The sequence below is a fragment of the Drosophila simulans genome, chromosome X (assembly GCF_016746395.2).
Source record: "Drosophila simulans strain w501 chromosome X, Prin_Dsim_3.1, whole genome shotgun sequence".
NCBI classification, from domain to species: Eukaryota; Metazoa; Arthropoda; class Insecta; order Diptera; family Drosophilidae; genus Drosophila; species Drosophila simulans.
Window position 1 is genome coordinate 12,160,751 of NC_052525.2, and position 19,687 is coordinate 12,180,437.

Consider the following 19,687-nt stretch of genomic DNA (forward strand, 5'->3'; position numbering starts at 1 on the left):
ATGCAATTAATGTTAATAATTTATGAAAACAACACATGCGACACACTCAGACACACACACACACATATTTTGACCATTGATAATTTTATGTTTTTTATATGGTATATGCGACAGATCATTTTGTTTATTATATATTATTTTTATTTAATTTATTTTACAACTTTTTCTTGATTTCTTCTATTTTTGGGTGCAGTTATATAATTTTAGTGTTATGAGAGAGCCTTAATTTATATAAAACTTATATAAAACCATATTATAATTATGCTTACGTCGATGATAATGAAGTAAATGCATATGTAATAAAAACGGAAAAAGGAAAGGAAAAACCTTAACAAAAAAAGCCTATTTAAAATATTTATGTAGGGAAAACCATACGAATGTCGATCTTTTTGTATGCGTCGATAAAATTGAAAGAAAAAGCGATTTATAAAAGGACAAATAGCAATCTGAGTACAGTGTTAGAAATTTAACTGAGCAAACAAAATGGAAACTTAATACAAATATTTAAATTATTATGTACACATTTTTTGCCCTATTCAAATTTATATGTATAAATATGTAAACTCTGTAATCCGTATACAGCGACCTTTTTTTTGCAAATAATTTATATCGAAACAATTGCTGAATTGCAATTCAAATCAAATTAAATCAAATATTTAATTACTCCTATTTATTATTATCTCTTTCACTAGGCGTATTATAGTTACATAACGACCAACAGCAGCAACAATTTTAAGCATGACTTAAAACACAAAAAAAAAAAAAGAAAAAAACGGCCGGTGAAAGAGCAAATTCCATGCGTGTTTATCAATTTGTGTGCAGCACGCACGAGGGGGGTAAATAATTCTCAAAGTGCCTTATCGTTAATATTATGTATAAATTAAATACACACAAACACAAATTATGTATAGTCTTGTGGAAATGGAAAAGGAAACGCAGAGACGGAGTGCAAAAGGCATATTAATTATTTATTATTATATTAAAGTCTATTTTATTATACTTTCGGTTAACTTTGATTTTACTTCCCATCGCAAAAACAATTGTTTTCGTACTCCAAATACGTATTGCAATCGAAATTGATCCGATTGGAAAGTTATGGCAGCGTGCAAAAGTTTACTCTAATGCCTATATTTAACATACTTATATATTATATTTTGTTTTTTGCTCTATTTAATTTTAAAAAAGCCTAACTTAGACCTGAGCTTTGGTTATCATCATCATGATGATTATTCTTATTTTTTTTATTTCGCGTTCTTCCCTTTGTACAACAAACAAAGAAAAGCAAAACACAACTAAACTAAATTGAATCCGTGCCCCATATGAAGCAAGTGTGGCCTTATCGGAATGAAACCCTACTCTTAACTCTTATCCAAGTCGTCTTCCTTCTAAGAAAAATATTAAGTAAACTAAACTGCAATGTGGTACTCTTGAACGATCGATGATAAACAGAGGAGAACAAGATTTGTAATGCCAGTTGAATTATACACTATTTATATACATATATATTTTGTTCGTTATTTATATAACCATATACCATAATATTTTTCATTGATATCCGCCTTGGCAACAACAAATGCAAAATCAAAAGAAAACATATACAAAACAAAAAAATAAATAAAAAAAAAACAACAACGAAAAAGACAAAACAACTAATAAATGAACACAATCTGTACATGAATTTTGTTAATGCTGAAACATGCCTATTTATGCTTCCATTGCAACACTTTTGTGCGTATTTTTATATAGTAAATTAAAGAATGAATACAATTTAGTTTATGGAAAATTTTAAGTTAAATAGCTTTAAACAACAAGCGTTACAAAATAAATGAAAAATACAAAACAAACTGCCCCTCTCGTTTTCATTTCAACGTCCCGATAACAGAGGTTATCACTAATCTCACTCCTATCCGCTCCGTCGACGTGACGTTGGCTCCGCTCGGTTTTTGGTTACGTTGGGTTTGCTGCTCCCGGCATTGAGAGAAAGCTTTCCTGTTGTGCTTCTTCGATTCTGTGGCGCTACTTTAGCACTATGCGTTCTGCGATAAAACACTGATTTGCTTTATTTGGCCAACGACTTCCAAAATTTTGATAGCATGCATATATGTATATGTACATAAATACATATATACCCCAGCCTCTGGATGTTTGTTGGTAGATTGGCAAAATTGAATTTAAAAATAAACTTAACGACGTATGTCATTCCATATTTGAACAAATTTTTCCATTCTTCCATATGACACCAAATATTTTTCTCATTATTCAAAGGGATTTTTATCATAACTTGCTTAATATTAGGAATGCAGCTAAAAGGTTAACAGCATTAAACAGCATATTTAAAATCCTAAAGATCCCTATTACTTTTTGGAAATTAGGAAAATTTATTTTTCGGTCATTTTTCGCATTTTTTGTAAGGGGTAACATCATCAAAATTTGCAAAAAATGGCGAAAAAATAAATTTCCCATGTTTGAACACAGTTTGATTGCAAATTTAATTACGAGCTCAACGAGCTATGATATTCTATGGTGAGACACTTACATTTAAAGTTGTGGCCAAAAAACTGAATATTTTATTTGTGAAATTTTAAAAAAATGTTTTTGCAAAAAAAAATATTTCCGATTGGAATTTGCATCATATCTTGGCTAAATATGGTCATAAAGCTAAAAGAATAACTGTTTTGAGCAGCTAATTACCAATGCTAACGATCCCTATCACTTTTTGCAGAATTTAGGAAAATTTATTTTCAGGTCATTTTTTCGCATTTTTTGTAAGGGGTACCATCATCAAAATTTGCAAAAAATTACCAAAATTTAGAATTTCAATTTTTTTCTAAATTCAAATATAAACTCACCGATATATGACATTCCATATTCAGACAACTATTTTAAAAGTTGTAGCAAAAAAACGGATTATTTTATGAACAAAAGTCGGAAAGTCGACTTTTGCCAAAAACTTGAAATTTACAAACGGAATTTTCGTCATAACTTCGCCAAAAATTGTCATAAAGATGAAAAAACACCTGTTTTGAGCAGCTAATTACCAGTCCTAACGATCCCTATCACTTTTTGAAGAATTTAGAAAAATTTATTTTCGGGTCAATTTTCGCATTTTTTGTAAGGGGTAACATCATCAAAATTTGCAAAAAATTCCGAAAAAATAGAATTCCTTTTTTTTTAACACAGTTTGATTGGGAATTTAATTACGAGCTCAACGAGCTATTACGTTTCGTATTCATGCTATTATTTTTTAAGTTGTGGCCAAAAAACTGATTATTTGATGACCGAAATTCGGAAAAACGACTTTTGCCAAAAACTTGATATTTACAAACGGAATTTTCCTCATAACTTCGCCAAAAATTGTCATAAAGATGAAAAAATACCTGTTTTGAGCAGCTAATTACCAGTCCTAACGATCCCTATCACGTTTTCAAGAATTTAGAACAATTTATTTTCGGGTCAATTTTCGCATTTTTTGTAAGGGGTAACATCATCAAAATTTGCAAAAAATGGCAAAAAAATAGAATTTGCATTTTTGAACACAGTTTGATTGGGAATTTCAATACGAGCTTAGCAAGGTAATTTCATTCTAGATTGAAATAATTATTTCTAGAGTTATGCCAAAAATATTGATTATTTTTGGACAAAAAATATATAAAATCGATTTTTTGCTAGACAATTCAACGTACGAAGGAATAGACCAAAAACTGTTTGGGGCAGCTACTTAAAAATGGTAAGGAAACCCATTGGCGGTTATTATCATATATATATCAGTATACACCTGTTACTGATTATGATCACTTGATACCTAAAATCCAAAAATCTAACAAATTCGGCACAAAAACGCGTATTTTGTAATGCAAATTGTTTGATTTTTCGGTTTAAATTACCAGGCGAACAGAAATTCCAGAAGGTGACCAACGATCAGTTGGTTTTCAGTATACACCTGTTACTGATTATGATCACTTGGTACCAAAAATCCAAAAATCTAACAAATTCGGCACAAAAACGCGTATTTTGTAATGCAAATTGTTTGATTTTTCGGTTTAAATTACCAGGCGAACAGAAATTCCAGAAGGTGACCAACGATCAGTTGGTTTTCAGTATACACCTGTTACTGATTATGATCACTTGGTACCAAAAATCCAAAAATCTAACAAATTCGGCACAAAAACGCGTATTTTGTAATGCAAATTGTTTGATTTTTCGGTTTAAATTACCAGGCGAACAGAAATTCCAGAAGGTGACCAACGATCAGTTGGTTTTCAGTGTACACCTGTTACTGATTATGATCACTTGGTACCAAAAATCCAAAAATCTAACAAATTCGGCACAAAAACGCGTATTTTGTAATGCAAATTGTTTGATTTTTCGGTTTAAATTACCAGGCGAACAGAAATTCCAGAAGGTGACCAACGATCAGTTGGTTTTCAGTATACACCTGTTACTGATTATGATCACTTGGTACCAAAAATCCAAAAATCTAACAAATTCGGCACAAAAACGCGTATTTTGTAATGCAAATTGTTTGATTTTTCGGTTTAAATTACCAGGCGAACAGGAATTCCAGAAGGTGACCAACGATCAGTTGGTTTTCAGTATACACCTGTTACTGATTATGATCACTTGATACCTAAAATCCAAAAATCTAACAAATTCGGCACAAAAACGCGTATTTTGTAATGCAAATTGTTTGATTTTTCGGTTTAAATTACCAGGCGAACAGGAATTCCAGAAGGTGACCAACGATCAGTTGGTTTTCAGTATACACCTGTTACTGATTATGATCACTTGGTACCAAAAATCCAAAAATCTAACAAATTCGGCACAAAAACGAGTATTTTGTAATGCAAATTGTTTGATTTTTCGGTTTAAATTACCAGGCGAACAGGAATTCCAGAAGGTGACCAACGATCAGTTGGTTTTCAGTATACACCTGTTACTGATTATGATCACTTGGTACCAAAAATCCAAAAATCTAACAAATTCGGCACAAAAACGCGTATTTTGTAATGCAAATTGTTTGATTTTTCGGTTTAAATTACCAGGCGAACAGAAATTCCAGAAGGTGACCAACGATCAGTTGGTTTTCAGTGTACACCTGTTACTGATTATGATCACTTGGTACCAAAAATCTAACAAATTCGGCACAAAAACGCGTATTTTGTAATGCAAATTGTTTGATTTTTCGGTTTAAAGTACCAGGCGAACAGGAATTCCAGAAGGTGACCAACGATCAGTTGGTTTTCAGTATACACCTGTTACTGATTATGATCACTTGATACCTAAAATCCAAAAATCTAACAAATTCGGCACAAAAACGCGTATTTTGTAATGCAAATTGTTTGATTTTTCGGTTTAAATTACCAGGCGAACAGGAATTCCAGAAGGTGACCAACGATCAGTTGGTTTTCAGTATACACCTGTTACTGATTATGATCACTTGGTACCAAAAATCCAAAAATCTAACAAATTCGGCACAAAAACGCGTATTTTGTAATGCAAATTGTTTGATTTTTCGGTTTAAATTACCAGGCGAACAGAAATTCCAGAAGGTGACCAACGATCAGTTGGTTTTCAGTATACACCTGTTACTGATTATGATCACTTGGTACCTAAAATCCAAAAATCTAACAAATTCGGCACAAAAACGCGTATTTTGTAATGGGGTTTTTTGTAAGGGGTTTCATAATCAAAATTTGCAAAAAATGGCGAAAAAATAAATTTCCCATGTTTGAACACAGTTTGATTGCAAATTTAATTACGAGCTCAACGAGCTATGATATTCTATGGTGAGACACTTACTTTTAAAGTTGTGGCCAAAAAACTGAATATTTTATTAGTGAAATTTTAAAAAAGTGTTTTTGCAAAAAAAATATTTCCGATTGGAATTTCAGATTATGTTCGTGTGGTACCAAAATGCCATTAATTTGCCATAAAATTAACTTATTTTATTTATTGTAAGCAAAATTTTGAGAATTTTAAGTTGAAATAACCAGGCGAACTTGAATTCCAGTGAACAGTTCGCAAAGATTGCAACAATTTGGCACAGGAAATCCAGATTATCCGATAGCAATAAACCCCCAAACATACCCATTAATCCGCAGATAAAAACAAGAACATTTTGTTATACATTTCTTTTGTTTTATTTTTTTGTATTTGTTTTTATTTTGTTTTGTTTGCTTTTTAATATGTTGTATTTAATTTTATATTATTATTTTTAAGCTTACAACTTAAGGCATAAAGTTACAACTAAAACTTAAGTGCTAAACATCATTATCATGTATCGATCATAATCAGCTCTAGCTCTGCGACTCGGCGCACATTATATGCATATACTCCACATAATATTGTTGTTTACTTTTCTCTTCGCTCCTCCCTCGTGTGTTATCTGCATTCATAATTTGTGTTTATTGTTATCAATATGCACTCAAAAACCGCCTTTACTCGTAATTTTTGTATGTTTGTTTGTTTTTTTTTTTTTTGTTGTTTTTGCGTTTTCCCATACAACTATATCGATTTTTAATTGATACAACAGAAGAAAAAAAACGGGAAAAACAAAACAATAAAGGTCCTTCAATATAGCGAATTTGAATTTGTTTTTTTTATGTGATTTGCTTAAATCATTTTCAGGGCACGCCTTGTGCATACACATTGTTTTGTTTTACATCCATTCAGCCGACGTTTTTGTAGTTCGCCCAGCTATAAAATTCGGTTATTCATACATTATTCATTTATATATATATATTCATTTATATGTGTAGAAAGTGCTCACAATCGAGGATCGGCCAGCGGCGATGGGAGTGGGGGCGACGCTAGCTGTTTCGTTGTGTGGGCGGCTGCTCCTCGAGTCCTTGTTCGTCCGCGAGTCTGTCCGCGTGTCCGTTCGTCCAGTTCCGGCCGCTATCGCCCCACCCCCGTCCATCCGCTCGAACCTCTGGCGCTGTTTATGATTTATTCCATTAGTTGTTATGCTGCCGCTTTACATACATTTATTATCATATATATATATATATATTTTGTAAAATTTTCTGTATATATAGAATTTGTTTTTTATTTAATTTATATATATATATTTATAAAAAAAAATACGCTTCCTGCTCTTAACTAAAACGTTGCTGCGCGCCGCTCGGCCAGAGTTGCGTTTCGGGTTTTCCGTATCCGTTTCCGCTCGATTCGGATTTGGGTTGCGAATATCTGTGTCGTTAGCTTTTACATACACACACATATATATGTATATATATGAATGTATATATATATATCGTTTATCTTTTAATATTTTACAATTTTTGTTTTGTTGAATAAGTCTTAGCGTTTGTTGTTTACTTCATATATATTTACTATAAAGATTTTGTTTCGTTTTTAGTTTCATTATGTATTAAAAATATTAATTTTTTTTGTTTTCACGTTTTTCAATTGGTTGCCCCACGTTTGTTTCGCGTTTGCGTGTAAAAAAAAATAAGTTTAAAAAAACGAATTAAACAGTAAAGTAGTTAAACACTAAAACTGTTTCGTATGACATAAGTGTTATATAAAAAAATATGCGTATGTATATCCCATATATATTTCTATGTATTGGGCTTACTTTTAATTTACTTACATTAAAACTTTCATTAGCTTAGCAATTAAACGTACATAATTCAATAGCGCTTGCCTAAGATGGGAATAAAACACAATCATGCTCCACAAATTAGGCCTTGCATATAAAAATAGCAAAAAAAAAAAAACGAATAGTAGTAGTAAATGTATTGATAAGATTGATTAAATGATGCTCATTAAAATTATGCGCAGTTTTTATGAAATTTACAATAAGTCGTTTAAATAATGATTAAAGTGTTTTATAGGTAATATATATATATATTTACTTGATTCTCGTTTACTTGATTTCTTTTGCTTAGGTTTTTTGTTTTCTTTTGTTTTTTTTTTTCTAAGAACAGCCCAACAGTGTGTTTTATTATTTTGTTTACTCCTTATGCTCATAGTGTATTGTATATATATATGTGTGTGTGGTGTGATCTTTAGTTTTATATATATATATATATGCATCTAAATTGTTCTCACTACCATTCTCATAACGTTCTGACTCGGGGTGCTGAGGCTGGAGCTGTGTGAGGAGCAGAGGGAATCATCGACCGAAAGACAAAGGTCAAAGGTCAAAGGACAAAGGACATATGACAAGAACAAGAACATGACAAAAAAGAACATGGACATGGACACACGCGTCTACACAAATAGGGACAAATAGTACAATTAGGCGACATAAAGAATACGGATTTCGTTTTGCTCAAAATTAAGCATTTTTATATACAATTACAAATGATTTGCGTTAAATTACTAAGAAAATGTTTTAAATCACGCTTTAAAAAGTCTTTTTTCGGACGTGCCAAATTTACAATCCATTTAAAGTTTTAAGTTTTAGTTTTAAGCTAGTCTGCATTCTCCTGCATCCACAATTGTTTATTTGCACTTTTTTAAATTGTCTAAATAATTTTCATTGGACAAAAAACTATACCTAGATGTTGTCAAGCCTGCCTGCCGTCTGCTCTCCACTTGACTCCTCTCCGCATCTCATCTGATCTCTCAATTGCCTGCCTATTATTTGCCAGCTCTTAATTTAATTCTTCTCCTTTTTAAAGCCTTTTTCGTATCTGTTATATTTTTTTTTACACATGTCGTTTGCCTAGCTCGCGCATCTTGTTCAACAACTCATGGTGTTTCATTTTGCATTCGCTTATTGGTAATCTGCCTATGCTGTTGTTGCTGCTGCTGTTGTTGTTGCTAATGTTGCAGATGCTGCTGTCAGTAGTAGCCCGGATTGCCGCCGGCTGAGCTGCCTCCGTTGCCTCCCGGATAATGCTCGCTGGCATAGTAGAGACTCCTCTGCTGCTGGTGTAGTTGCTGCTGCTGCTGGTGGAGTTGCTGCTGCTGGGACTGCAATGGAGGTGGCAGCACCGTGGTCTGGTAGAGCTGCTGCTGGCGATGTGGCGACTGCTGCTGCTGGACAAGATGCGGATGCGGTGGCTGCTGCTGTTGTTGTTGTTGTTGCTGATGCTGGGAGTGTCGCCGGTAGCCAGGATAGCCGTATACCACGCTCGTGCTGCTGCCGGGCGGTAGTGCTGCTGCTACTGCTATTGTCGCTGGCCGCAGGTGCGACGCCGACGCCGATGACGACGCCGGCAGTCACAACTAATCTTCGTCGCTGAGGGCGTCGTACTTGGACAACAGCAGCGGCTTGGACTCACTGGCCGCCGCTGCAACTGCAGCGGCCACCGCAGCAGACGCTTGCGATGAGCTGGAATTGTGACCGCCACCGCCGCCGCCACCGCTTCCTGGTCCGCCGCCGCCCGGGCCACCGCCTCCGACTGAGACACCACCTGGTCCGCCTGCAATTCCCCCAGAGCCGCCGCCCACCACCAAGGACACCCCGCCACCGACTGCACCCAGTTCACTTAAGGCATGTGCTGCCTTGGCCTTGGCAAAGGCACCAGGTGGTGCCACCGCCTGGTGGGCTAGCTGCAACGGTTGGTGGGGCGGCAATCCTCCGGCGGCACCGGGCACGTTCAGGGCGCTGTAGGGGAAGGCGTAGGTGCTGGGAGCGTAGGCCGCCGCCGGTGGGTGATACGGCAAATGGTGGCTATTGGCACCCGAAACGGAGACCGAAACCGAACCACTGCCAGCTGAGCGCCGCCCACTGGCATCTACCACCTCGTATTGGTTGGGCGTCTTACGTGACACACTGATCTCTGGTGGCGGTGGTTCCTTACTCCTGTGCTGCAACTCCATAGCAGCGGCATGGGCGACATGGGCGGCGTGCGCCACATGGGCAGCATGGACGGCGGCATGCGAATGGGCCACCATATCGGCGGTTACTTCATCCTCTGTTCGCACCTCCACAGTCCGGTTCTTTCCATAACCAATGTCGTCGCGCATCACCTCAGCGATGCGGGTCTTCACATAGTTGTCAATGGTGGTGGCACCGCCTCCGGATCCAGGACCTCCGCCGCCAGGTGCTCCACCACCACCGCTAGGCGTTCCTCTCTGCTCGGGCAGCACGACACGGCTGGGTAGGAAGAACTGACCTGCTTCTCCGCCCGCTCCCGTCGTTCCCATCACATGATGTAGCATTATATCATGATTGAATTTTCGCGGACTGACCGCCTGGGGCATTCGGATTATGTTGCGTCCATCCTCGCCAGGTGTGCTGGCTCTGCCGGCGCCACCACCACCGCTACCCGGGCCGCCCGATCCTCCGCCCTGACCAGCTCCTCCTGGAGCCGAGCCAGAGCCAGTGCCCGGCATCTGCGGATGATGTTGCTGGGCATGGTGTTGCTGCTGCTGCTGGGCGTGATGTTGCTGCTGGTGTTGCTGCTGCTGCTGGGAATGGTGCTTCGCTTCCTCGGCCTTCTGTTGCATGCGACGGTTCTGCTTCCAGCGATCCGGCGGCAGGATGGACTGCGTCTCCTGCAGATAGGCCATAAAAGGTGGCGTGGGCCGCAGATGTGGATTGGTGCCGTAGTCATTGGTAATTATCGAATCGGTTAGTTCCCCGAAGGTAATGCTCTTTGTATGAATCTGCTGGGGACTGGGCGCTGATCCGCCAGCCTGCGAGGTCGGTGTCCTTAGCTGACCGTGCACGGATCTGGACTGCGACGATTGCGACGGAGGCGGAGCTTGCTGCTGCTGCTGCTGGGCAACTGCTGCGGCTGCCGCTGAGATGCGCTCCTGATCTAAATCAATGTTAATCACACTGGGCGATCCCGACGAGCTGGGCTTGCCATTGTTCTCCGCCGTAAGCATTGATCCAGCTCCGCCCTCGAGCGGCTGGCGTAGATCGCGCAGGTACATCGGATGGAGCACATTGGCTGGCGAGGATCGAGTGCCGGTGCCGCCTCCCGATCCGGATCCACGTGGTGGCAACGGGGCATGGACGAACGATGGGCGCGGAAACTCGCGACTGGGACCTGCGGTGGCATCATTGGAACGATTGATCTCATGCTTGATGATGGCGTCGATCAGACTCTGGGCGCTCAGTTGCCCGGGCGTATCCTCTGGAGCTGGACCGCCATGTGCCTGACGATAGTACCTGTAGGGTGATTAGTTTTATTAGCGATTTCGCTTATCATATTGGCTACCGATTATCGGGCTACTTGTATGTGTTTAATACTTACGATTCCCGTTCGCGATCTGGGATTGAGCGTGGTGGACCAGTTTCCGGAACCGAAGTCCGCAGAAACTGGCCAGGTGAGGGTCCTCCGCCGCCGGCGCCACCTGATGCAGTGACCACATTGCCGGCGAACATGCGCTCCATGCGTCGACTATCGCGCTCCCGTTCTTCGGCCACCACACGCCGCTCCCGATCCTGTTCACGTCGCTCGCGCTCACGTTCACGCTCGCGTTCTCGTTCGCGCTCTCGTTCCCGCTGCTCACGCTCTCTTTCCCGCTCACGATCCCGTTCACGCATCCGTTCCTGCATCTCCCTGTCCCGCTCCAGGGCATGGTTGTGCTGCTGCTGGGCCTGGTGCTGCTGGTGGCGGAGCACACGTTTCGCCTGATCCATCTGCCGCTGCATATCGACCTGGGCCGCCACATTGAGGCTACGGTAATGCTGTTGCTGCGCAATCTGCTGCTGCACCAGGGTATGGTGGTGCAGGGTCAGATCGCGATACCGCTGATCGTGGTGTGCGGTCGGCGGCGGTGGCTGGGCCACGCCGACCACAGCGTGGGGCGGCAGAGGCGATGGTCCAAGTGGTGGACCAGATCCGGGCACTTGCCCCGGCGCCGGTGCGGCACCCGGCGACTTGTCATCCTTTTGCGACGGCACCGGTAACTGCGGCTGCTGCACGGCCACGTCCACAAACGAGGCCAATGCATCGTGACCACCTATGAAATTGGCTGTATTAGTTTATGTTCACGATGGCCGACTGGAAGATTTGAAAAAACTTACTTGGAGCATATTGATACGGCGGCATGTGCATCCTGCTCGGTGGCGGAGCAGCCGGTGATGGTGGCTTGGAGCCCGTGTTGTGCCTCTGGATGACGCCTTGGCGCTGTGGCGGCGGCGTGCGATGCGGACTCGGAGTGCTGGATTATAGAAGATAGGAAATGTGTCAATAAAAACATACAGGGGATGCAAATTCCATTCCCATTCCCACTTACCTATTGGCATGATCGGCTGGCGATGCACGACTGGAGTACTCCGGTCGGCCTCGTGGTGCCGATTCCTTGTCGCCGCCGTAGGCGAAGCCACTAGCGCTGCCCACACTGTTTCGTGGCGAGGGCGACTCCTTGTCGGAACCACCGCCGCCTCCACCGCCACTGGCACTGCTGCCGCGCGACATGTTGCGCTGCTGCTGCTGCTGTTGCTGCTGCTGGCCCTGCATCTGCTGTGAGGTTATGTAGTCGTGCATCACGATTTGGCGCGTGCTCAGCACCTGCGGCTGCTCCACCACGCCGCCGAACGGCGACCGGGCATAGGGGGAGCTCACACCCACACCATAGCCCTGGGGCGGTGGCGCCTGTGGAGACGATTGCTGCGGCGGCGGCGGCAATTGCTGATTGCCACCCTGTTGTTGGGCGGGACTGTGGCGCTGGGAGCTCTTGTAGTAGCTCTCGTATGGCCGCTTGCTCTCCAAATGATGCGGCGGCATGTGCAGCGGTGTGCCCTGCGTTATCGAGCCATGCTTGCCGCTGCCACTTGCTCCTCCGGGTCCACCCGAGCCCACTCCCTCTGGTGTCGTTTGCCTGACCAGGCCATCGAACTTGGGACTCAGCAGGGAGGAGGGTGCTGCTGCTGCCGTCGCTGGTGCATGCACGATGATCTGTTGCTGGGCACTGTTGGCCGGTGTTCCATGGGTGATCGAGCCGCTCTTCACCAGCAATTGCTGTTGTGCTGCAGCCGCCTGTTGTTGCTGTTGCTGCTGCTGCGATGGCGAGTGTCCGTGACTGGGATGCAGGTGGTGGGCCTGCTGGGGACTCAGCTTGGGTGGCGCCTTGGCCACACCCCTGCCGGATGGCGGCTGTGCCGGGGGCGGTTGTCCAGCTCTCGGCGGCAGCTGGCCTTGCCCGGAAATGGAAATGGGCACGGGCACTGGGACTGGTTGAAGATACAGTGCGCTGCCAGGCACACCGGGCAGCACACCGGGCACCACGCCACCGCCGCCGATGGCCTTGACCACTCCGTGCGGCGGTGTGGGATACAGATACGAACTGGGTGCAGCCAGCGAAGGAACGGTTACGGTGTCACCGCGATACATGCCACCAGAGCGTACAATGTGCTTCATCGACATGGTCGGCGGTGGTGGGCCATGATGTCGGTCCGAGGAGGACGGTCCACCCGATCCAGAGCTAGACGAGCTAGATCCTCCGGCTCCCGTGTGCGGCGAGTGACCATCGCGCGGCGGCTTCTTGATGCTCAAGTCCAACGTTTGCGGCTCCGGTTCCGGCACTTGCAGCTGCGGATGCTGACCATGCGACGAATGCTGCGGATGGGCCGGATGCTGTGTATGCGACGGATGGGCAGGATGTACCGAGTGCTGCGACGGTAGTGGAATACCCCGTTGCGGATGCGCTACTGGCACATTGTAGATTATGGTCTCCGGCGGCGTGGCCGTCGAGTGACTGGACGTACCGCCGCTCTTCGATGATCCGCTAGAGCTCTTGACAACCGGCGTTATGGTGGCCTTGTCCACACCGATTCCTCCGGCGGAACTTGCATGGGCCATAAGGCCCGGATGACCAAGTTGCCCCACCACGCCCATGTGCGAATTGACCACTGACAAGGTGGCTAGGCTATCGCTGGTTCCGTTGTTGCTGCCTGCACATCCTGTGCTGGTGGGTGTCAGCGGATGAGCCGGTGGCGGTGGTGCCACTGCAGCTGGTCGGGATGTTAGCTTCTGTACGGAGGTGCCATGCGGCAAACTACCGGCAGCCGAGGTGGGCGCTGGTCCGCCAGCCTGCTGCTGCTGCTGCTTCAGAATACCCGAATCCTGGCGGTATTCCCTTACAATGGTCAGCTCCTTGCGTTCCAGATTGTTGGCAGATTGCTGCTGCTGCTGCTGCTGCTGCTGTTGTTGCTGCTGCTGCTGCTGTTGCTGCTGCTGCTGCTGCTGCTGGGATGGGGACTGGCTTTGTCCTTGGGTCTGACCCTGACCCTGGCCCTGTCCTTGCCCCTGACCCTGCTGCTGACCCTGTCCGCCCTTGGGTTGCGGACCCTTGTGCTTCAGCGAACGCTCAATCACCGAGAATACGCAATCCTGGACATTGTTGACCGCCTCGCGTCGCATACTAATCGGTCCGTTGACCTGTTGGCCTGGAGCTCCACCGGGTTGGACACCACCACCCGGCACCATATTGGCCACCGGCGGCTGCAGGCCCGCCACATTATTGGCATGACCTCCATGTCCATGTCCATGTCCGTGGAATAGGACCTTGGGACTCTGACGATTGGCCGGCGAGTTCTCGTTCTCCTCATCCGCCGTTTCCGTGGCCGAGGAATCGTACTCCTCGCTGGTCTTCTGCTTCTTCGGTGCCTGGCCAGCGGCGGGTGGCAGTAGGCGATCATTGTCGCCCGCTGGCTGGCCCCCGCCCGATCCCGCCTTGCTGCTCATTCGGGTCGGTGTGATGATCAGTGGTGTTCCCTGATCTCCACCTCGTGCAGATGATCCCTTCTGCTGTGGAGCTGGCGGTGGCTGTGGCTGCGACAGCTGCTGTTGCTGCTGCTGCTGCTGTTGCTGTTTGACCATCGTGAGGGACTTGTGGCGCTGCAGATTCTCCGGACTCTCAACGGAAGCTGTGTCGGATCCGCCCGGCTCCCGTTCATCACACGACGAGGTACTGACATCCGTCTCATCGCCGCCACTGCCGCTGCCCGCACCGCCACTGGAGCCATCGGTGAGATTCAGCTGCGGATCCAGCTTGCGGCGGATGCGCATTAGGCAGGCCGAGCAGCAACGCGTGGCGTGCGGCGGTATCTGGAACTCGGCCATCACCGGATCACGCACCTCGGGCGCCAGTTCGAAGAGACGGGAGGGAATGTTCCGCAGGCGCTGGGCCCGATCCTTGGGATTCGGGCACGTGGGCAGCGGACAGTTGGGATAGCGGCTGCGCACCGACTTGCCTTGGCAGCTATTGCAGACACGCGCTCCCGCCGGGATCGTCTCGTCCGGAATGCCGTACTGCTGGCCACGCCCCTTCTTCAGTGGGCGGGTGCGCGGACACGCCTCCGCCTTGCACACAAAGCAGCTGGCCAGTTTGTCTGTAAGAAGAAATGAGATACTAAGTTTAGTGGATGGCCCTTCAATTATCTCTATAAGATAGTTATATATTTAAGTGCTGAAAAATTTCAATAAATTCTTTTGATTCCAAAACCTTATTGATTCAAAAAATCATCTTTTTCATCCCCTAATGATTTTAGATTTCCATGAGATTATTCCTAATACCATTATTATTCGCTCACAAAGCGTTGCGAAATATTTGTAGAGTGTAGGCAAAAGTTATGCAAACACATTAAAAAATGCGATTTAATTAAAGCTACTGGTCAGGCAAAGAAGGGGAAATCCGGGAGGAGAGGAGAAGGGGGATGGGGGAGCGCTTTCATTAAGCCACTTAACAAATAATGAGCAGCAGCCAATTGAATATTTTAAAACGCCTTCCATCCACCCCACAGTTTTTCTCGATGGGAGAAACGGCAGGAGGGATACAAGGATGCGGCCCAGGACGATTGCTGATGGATGGATGGATGGATGGATGAATGGATGGTTGGTTGGTTGGTTGGTTGGTTGGATGGCAATAATTGCAAGTGACTAGAGTGAAATGGATCTATCTGGATCTAGAAAATATCGGTTAGATATATGCAACTAAATGCTGAAAATATTTTCGAAATTATACAAATAATAAATTTCCTTAAAAATGAATTTCAATACCTTTCAATCATCATTCAATATAATGGGTTTGATTGAAACTTTCGCATAAAATGGATTATCGCAGAAAACATCCCCCTAAGCGATGGGAAAAGCCAGAGGAGCACCCACAACCCACCACCACCCACTGAAAATCCTGATGCGGTGGCAAAATTTTGTGTTTGTCTTAGTTTTTTGTTTTGCCACTTTAATAATTTTCAAATTTTAATGATGTGCAAATAGAACGCGCGCGGTGGCAAACACAATTGCGGCATTTAACCAAAATCAATGTAATTAAAATAAAGCGAGTGAGATGAGATGATGAAACGCGGGCTGTGGGTGGTGATATAAAGAATAATTGCAAGTAAAATCAATCAGCGTTTTAAATGTCAGATAGACTGGCTGCTGACCAAACAGAGAGGGAGAGAGAGAGAGCGAGAGAGGTGGAGGGAGTAGAGTCCTTTTCGTCCTTGTGGCAGCAGCAGTCTGCTTTCTACCCAACCCAACCCCCTGCACTTCGCGAGTCTCGGCGGAATATGAAAATACATCAAAGTAGCCTTCGCTCGCTTTACCCCACATTTTGCACCACCTGCCAGCCACCCAACCACCCATTCCACCCACTCCACCCACGCCACCCACTTCACCCAACTTTTTACGCTGTCCGAGCAAAGGAAGGAAAAAACTGATGAGTAAAATGCTTTTTGAGCGTTAAAATTTTAATAAGCCACTCATTTTAATTTTGATTGTTAAGCGGGGAGCGGGGAGCGGAGAGCGGGATGCGGGGTGGGAGTGCAGAACAGGTGGATCAGTTAACTGGGGTGCCAGCCATTTTAACCTCTCACCCACACACGCACAGCCACTCGAAAATAAATTGAAGCGCCCAAATGTAGGCAACACTTTTTCAACTTCGCTGAAAAAGCTCAATCACATTGCAATTATAGATTGCAAATTAAATAAAAATCACAAAATAAATATTTAATATTAATAACAGTAACAACAAACCAGAAAGAGATCAACAAATAGCGGCCAGCCAAAAAAATACAGTGTTGTAAAGCAAAATGAAAACAAATTCCGGTTTCATTAGGGTGAAAAAATAAATAGCTGACACAAAAGATACTCTAATCGATTTCTAACAACTTCGTTTATTTAATTACTTTTTAAACTACAAGATTTTTTTTGTTTAATGCAGCACTGATAGATATGTTAAAGAAAGACATATATTTTGTAAGTACAATATATGCCATCGGAATAAAAATAATATTCGAAATGAAAACGAACTGAAGTTGTGCACATGCCACAACAGCAATAAAACAACGGCAATGCCAAATAAATTAATTAATAAAAAGGCAATTGGTCGACATTGGGGGTTCAGAGCCCCCTGAAACAAAAAAAAAACCAAAAAAAAAACAAAAAAATGGGGGAGGTTGGTGGGCGTGGCAGGAAAGTCGAGTGCTGGCTTTTCATTATTTAATTGTGAATTAAAAATACTCTGTAAATATTTAATACACTTCGGCAAATGGCAGCTAACACAAAAAAAAGGAACGAATGTCCAATAAAAAGTTTGATATTTATCATTGTTAAAGGATAATTTCGTTAATCATTGTAAGTAGTAATAAAAACGAAAAAAATGATTAATTTCAACATAACTATCATAAGCTGCTCGGCTTTTCATTAGGCATATTTTTCAAGTGCCCTCGTTTGGATTACAATTAATACTATTCAATTATAATCGGAGCACAAATAATGGAATAATTAACTGCGTCTCAATTTGATGGAAGCCCAATGTCGAGCGATCACAAATGTCAGGCACAATTGATGTCCTGTTCGCCATAACATATGCCAGTTCAACAAAATGAAGTCGGCCGTAATTAATGCACATTAATGGAAATTTGTGTTAATTAAATGTGACCCACAGCACAGTTGCACGTGTATTCACACTAACACACATATATACACAACACACATATATACACATATACAATGTGGTATATTTATTGTAGCATACTTATGTGGGCGACAAGCCGACTGAGCGAAATTCCCCACTGCACTTGCCTTTAAAGTAATTCAATCAAATAATAACAACAAACAAGAAAGGCAAAGATGAAAAATCGAAAACTGTGATATGAATTTCCGCACAGCTATGTTTTTTATATATATATATATATTCTTATATCTTTTCTTTTTTATATTATTTTTTGTTTGCTGACCAGCAGCGTTCGTTGTCGTCGGCGGCGCGGCTCTCTTTGCATTTCGATCAATTTTATTAATAATTCAATCAGTCAAAAAATTATTTGAACCGCCCCAAAGGAAAACAAAAAAGTTTCAACACGAGGAAGGGGAAGGGGGGGAGAATAGTGGGTGGAGAGAGCGGAGAAAGGCGGAAAGCGGAAGTTGGCATTGGGCTTGAGGTTTGCGCTTTCCCTGGTTTCTTTCGTACACGGAGAAAAAAGCACGCCTGCATTTCAATTCTGCTCAAAAAGAATTTCAATTTTATAGCTTAGGAGAAAGATACATATATTTTTTAATTTTTCTCTGAATTTTTCCAATATCAACACATTTTCTTCGTGTGTATCGCAGCGCTTCTTTCGGTGACTTTTCTACTTTGATTTGTGCAGTCGCGACTTTGGAGACAGAGAAGGCAGAAGAATGAGCAGAGAGAGATGGAGATAGCGAAGCAGATGAAACGTGGAACATTGCGAGTTATGTGCACAGCAAAGAAATATAAAAAAAATATCAGGACCATTGCGAAGTGAGGAGTGAGTGGGAGGGGTGGGGGGTTGTGGTAAAATACGAAAACCAAAAGTAAATCACAACGACAAACAAAACAAAACGAGAGACGCAACGCACACCCCTCCGTCTCGCTCTTTCCTCACTCGCCCTGTCCCGCTCGCACTGCTCTCCAAAATGAAATAATTCCATTAGTACAATTTCTTTTGCAAGTACAAAGAGTAAATATTGAGGAGGTCTATGAAAAAGTGGGCGGAGGATGGGCGCTGGGCGGGGCGCTTAAATGCGTGTGTGTAGGCCTAATGTGTGTGTGTGTGTGATGCTGACCTAGTGAGGTTCTTCCCAATTAGCATTATGTATCTTCTTTACTGAGCCTGTTACCTCGCCGCTTTAGACACTTGAAAACCTTTATTATTACCAACTTTCTGTATTTTCTCGCTTTTATTCATCATCGCAGCCAACTTTTTCCCACCAACTCATTTACACTTATCAAATGCATTAATTGTGCAATTAAATTTCGAGCATTTTGGCAAATAGTTTTGGCCAGCCAACAAATATGAGCAAACAGAAATTAACCCGAAACTCAACCATTATATTATAGTGCCATCTCATTTCCTCGCCATCGCACTGTCTCTTTTGCACCCGTTGCAAGTCCCAACGGACTGAGGACTCTGCTGCAACAGCACAAAATTTCTGCACAAGTTACCAAAAATGTATTTAACTTTCAATTAGACAATTGAAAACAACAATTGATGAGAACGAAGAGTTGGTGGGGGGAAAGGTGAGCGGGCAAAACGATAAAACAGGGCCTAAAAATTTCCAACTGTCAAATCAAATTCAAGTTGAAGATACTCTCTTCGTTTTAAAAAATATTTTTGAAAATTCGATATGTGTTTAGTTCTTAAAAAATCTTTATTCAAATATCCAAAAGTGGCTTTTAACAAATAAATTTTGAAAACTTGCACTTGTAATTTAAATACACATCCGTTTTTTGTTGAAAACCGGAAACGCAAATCCAATCAAATCTGGCGTAACAACAACAACAATCAATCAATTTGGAGATAACGACA

General features: G+C 43.1%; 1 protein-coding gene across 7 annotated transcripts in view; it reads right to left on the reverse strand.

Moving 5' to 3' along the window:
• Window positions 1–8,267: 8,267 nt before the first annotated feature.
• LOC6725795 overlaps window positions 8,268–19,687 on the reverse strand; it is a 55,716-nt gene continuing 44,296 nt past the window's right edge. For all 7 annotated transcript variants that reach the window (XM_039297629.2, XM_044923746.1, XM_039297628.2 and 4 more), the window contains 4 exons: window positions 12,151–15,247; window positions 11,939–12,075; window positions 11,163–11,874; window positions 8,268–11,077 (listed from right to left, as the gene is read on the reverse strand). In XM_039297629.2, the coding sequence (XP_039153563.1) occupies window positions 9,181–11,077; window positions 11,163–11,874; window positions 11,939–12,075; window positions 12,151–15,247 (5,843 nt within the window). In that variant the 3' untranslated portion in view covers window positions 8,268–9,180. The remainder of the gene's footprint in view (window positions 11,078–11,162; window positions 11,875–11,938; window positions 12,076–12,150; window positions 15,248–19,687) is intronic.